At 43.0% G+C, this 3,393-nt stretch overlaps 1 protein-coding gene across 1 annotated transcript; it reads right to left on the bottom strand.

The window, feature by feature from the left end:
- Nucleotides 1-368: 368 nt before the first annotated feature.
- On the bottom strand, nucleotides 369-2,823 carry coa3b (cytochrome C oxidase assembly factor 3b). The gene is made up of 2 exons (XM_034079359.2): nucleotides 2,593-2,823; nucleotides 369-1,136 (listed from the first exon to the last, which is right to left on the bottom strand). The coding sequence occupies exons 1-2, from the start codon at nucleotides 2,759-2,761 to the stop codon at nucleotides 1,030-1,032; spliced, it is 276 nt and encodes a 91-aa protein (XP_033935250.1). The 5' UTR covers nucleotides 2,762-2,823; the 3' UTR covers nucleotides 369-1,029.
- Between the last annotated feature and the right edge of the window lie 570 nt (nucleotides 2,824-3,393).

Below are 3,393 nucleotides of genomic sequence, written 5' to 3'. Positions count from 1 at the left end.
AGTAAGCAGAGGACACCAAACCAACTGAGAGCTGTCTGTCCACTGCATCCACACACACACACACACACACACACACACACACACACACACACACACACACACACACACACACACACACACACACACACACACACACACACACACACGCCGTTTCTCAATGTCGAGTACACCGGCTGCAGAGCCACCATTTCAAGTATGCTACGTCATCGAGTGGCGCCGAAGGACTGTTTGAATGCATGTTCAATGCCCAGCATTCTGCACCACTCGATGACGTAGCATACTTGAAATGGTGGCTCTGCAGCCGGTGTACTCGACATTGAGAAACGGACAAAATATCGGGAATTGAGAGAAAGACAATATATGTTAAGGAAGGTGAATTGACTGTTTTTATTTGATTCGAACATAAACAGTACCAACGGGTTAAACGTCAACACATTGGTTAATATATAATATATGTTTATATTACAATGAGAACAATGTTCAACAATGGTCCGTCTCTCAAAGAACGTCATTCATATCACAATTGCAATATTCGCCAAAATCGTCGCAATAACTTATGGTAACATGAGAAGGCGGGTATTGTAATTCGCTGCATGCCTGATTATTGACTCAGGCGACAAACAGTGATAATGTAAAAATACATGATATTCAATGTTTAAATTGGACCACATTTAAATTCACTTTTGAAATAGTTTGTTTATAGATTAGATTGAGCTGCTCAGCGAAGTGTATATTCCTGCTCTCTGAGGAGAACTTGAGGAACCTGCAGTGCTTGTGTAAGTGACTTTGCCCCACTGAGGAACATGTTGATGAGCTGATTATATGCAGCTGCGGAGTGAAAGAACTTGCACTGAGCTTCATGTGTAGGCCTGGGGCTGGGATGTGGGGAAAGTTAGGTGTCGGCCTGGGGCTGGGATGTGGGGAAAGTTAGGTGTCGGCCTGGGGCTGGGATGTGGGGAAAGTTAGGTGTAGGCCTTGGTTCCGGATGGCTGAGAGTGGGCTGGTTCAGGAGTTGGATCGGGAGTTGGATCAGGAGTTAGCTCCGGTTCGAGGCCCTCTCATGATGTGGACTCTGGCCTCGTCGTCCAGCTCCTCCAGGACTCGCTCCTGTTTGACGGACAGGATGGTGTAGCTGACTGAACAGCTGCAGGTCAAAGAAAAGCAACAGCAGCTGCATCCTGAAGAACCACAACATGCCATTATCCCGGGGAAATGGAAATGCCAAAAATATGCATAACAGTCCAGCAGATATGGGAAGGTGCTTTTGATGATAAAACCATGAGCACACTGTTAGAGCTACGGAAGATATTGGCTATAGGGCCATCGCATTGTCCAATGGCACCCATTTTGAAAATGTCTGCCATTGGTTGTTATTTTACCAGTAGCTGAGGATCTGGACCACTAGGGTGTTGATTCTGATGGATAATCATACAGACTAAATGAAATGGGACAAAATAATAATAATATAAGCGGTTAAAATAGAAATGTGCTATGAGTAGAGATAATGCAATACAAATAGTTATGGTATACTGAAAAAACTGAAACGTTGACTTTAATCAAATGTATTGTGTCAACACATTTCACATAACTGTATTAGGTTAGTGGAAGGCAATAACATTAAGTTGAACCTAATACTTTTTATTTAAACTTAATATTATTGCTTTGAACTAACTAATACAGTTACGTGGAATCTGTTGACATAATACATTTGATTAAAGTCAACGTTTCAGTTTTTTCAGTGTAACATGAGAATGTAAAGTTAAAATGTGCAATTAAAGATAAGAGTTGCATAAAAAATGGTTGTATTTCAATATGAGGTGGTGTAGGACTTTCCTGGGAGAAAAAGGTTCCTATCTCTGATTGGCTGGCGGATTGCAAACCACGCCCCATCAAACTCCCAAAAGGTTTTGTGAAGCCGCCATTTTATTATCCTCCCATTAGCATTATTAGCATTAGCATTAGCCCAGCGCAGAAACACAGAGAGACTAACTTATGGCAACACAAAATGAAACATGGGAGCGGTGGAGATGAGGAGGTGTCGGCGTTCTGGGGATTTACTCGGAAGACTCCCCAACTCCGGGGCAAAGTACTTGGTGTGAAAGCGCCCAAGTACAAGATCTGAGTACTTCTACAACCTTTCCCTAAAACACTCAGGTATAGTGCTTCACAGTTGTACTTCAGTGCAGTAGTTTGCATACACTTATCTCGGGGGGATATTGCATTTTGCTTCATGCATTATTATTGACATGGGCTCTGGCGCCCTCTGGTGACAAACGGTGATAATGCAAAAATACATGATATTTAATGTTTACATTTGACCAAATTTACATTTAAATTCACCTAATTTTGTTGAAATAACTTGTTTATAGATACAATTGAGCTGCAGCAAAGTGTATATTCCTGCTCTCTGGTGAGAACGTGAGGAACCTGCAGTGCTTTGGTTAGTTACTTTGCACTCCTGGAAAAAAATCACTATAATAGTAAAACCACAGACATTTAAGTCTCTATACACCCTAACACACTCAGGTAAAGTACTTCTCAGTTGTACTTCAGTGCAGTACTTGTTAGTGACTTTGCCCCACTGAAGGATACACATGCCGACAACAAACGCGCCTATCAGCAGGCCGGTGCCCAGGTTCCTTGTGCGCAGGCGCGCTGCGTTCCTCTTAAAGTAGTCCAGCTCCTGTTTGCGGCGGGGCAGCTGCTTCTCTCCCGACGATGGTGAGGCTTTAGCGGACTCTTCTGCTCCTTTCTCCGCCATGACCGGTTGGATAATCAGCTGCTGGAGTCACAGCTCTCACCGGAAGGGAAATGGTCTTCTTCAGGCTCTGTTCAGGCACACGAGACACACTTTAGTGCGTTGCTGCCTCTTGTGGTGCAGAAACCACATTGTTAGTTGTTCTCTGGGAGCAACACGACACACACACACTCACACACACACACACACACACACACACACACACACACACACACACACACACACACACACACACACACCACACACACACACACACACACACACACACACACACACACACACACACACACACACACACACACACACACACACACACACACACACACACACACACACACACACTCACACTCACACACACTCCCTCTCTGTTCTTTTTAGTTAACACATTTATGAGAAGAAAAGTCAAAACTTCTGAGAAAACGGTCAACATTTGGAGGAACACATGGTAATAATAAATTCCATTGAATTGAATTGTAATGTTTACTGATGTACACTGTCCCTTGTTTTAAAATGTAAGGCGAGACACCCCAGGTGAATAGGGTAATTTTTTAAAGGTATCAACTAGAAATGTCTCGTAAATTACTTACAATAAGGCAATTGTTTTTTGTATTACAAGTTTTCTGAAATAGCATGTT

This window comes from Pseudochaenichthys georgianus, unplaced genomic scaffold (assembly GCF_902827115.2).
Source record: "Pseudochaenichthys georgianus unplaced genomic scaffold, fPseGeo1.2 scaffold_593_arrow_ctg1, whole genome shotgun sequence".
Taxonomy (NCBI): Eukaryota; Metazoa; Chordata; class Actinopteri; order Perciformes; family Channichthyidae; genus Pseudochaenichthys; species Pseudochaenichthys georgianus.
Note: the sequence above shows the minus strand (reverse complement) of the source record. Positions and strands in the feature narration are given on the sequence as shown.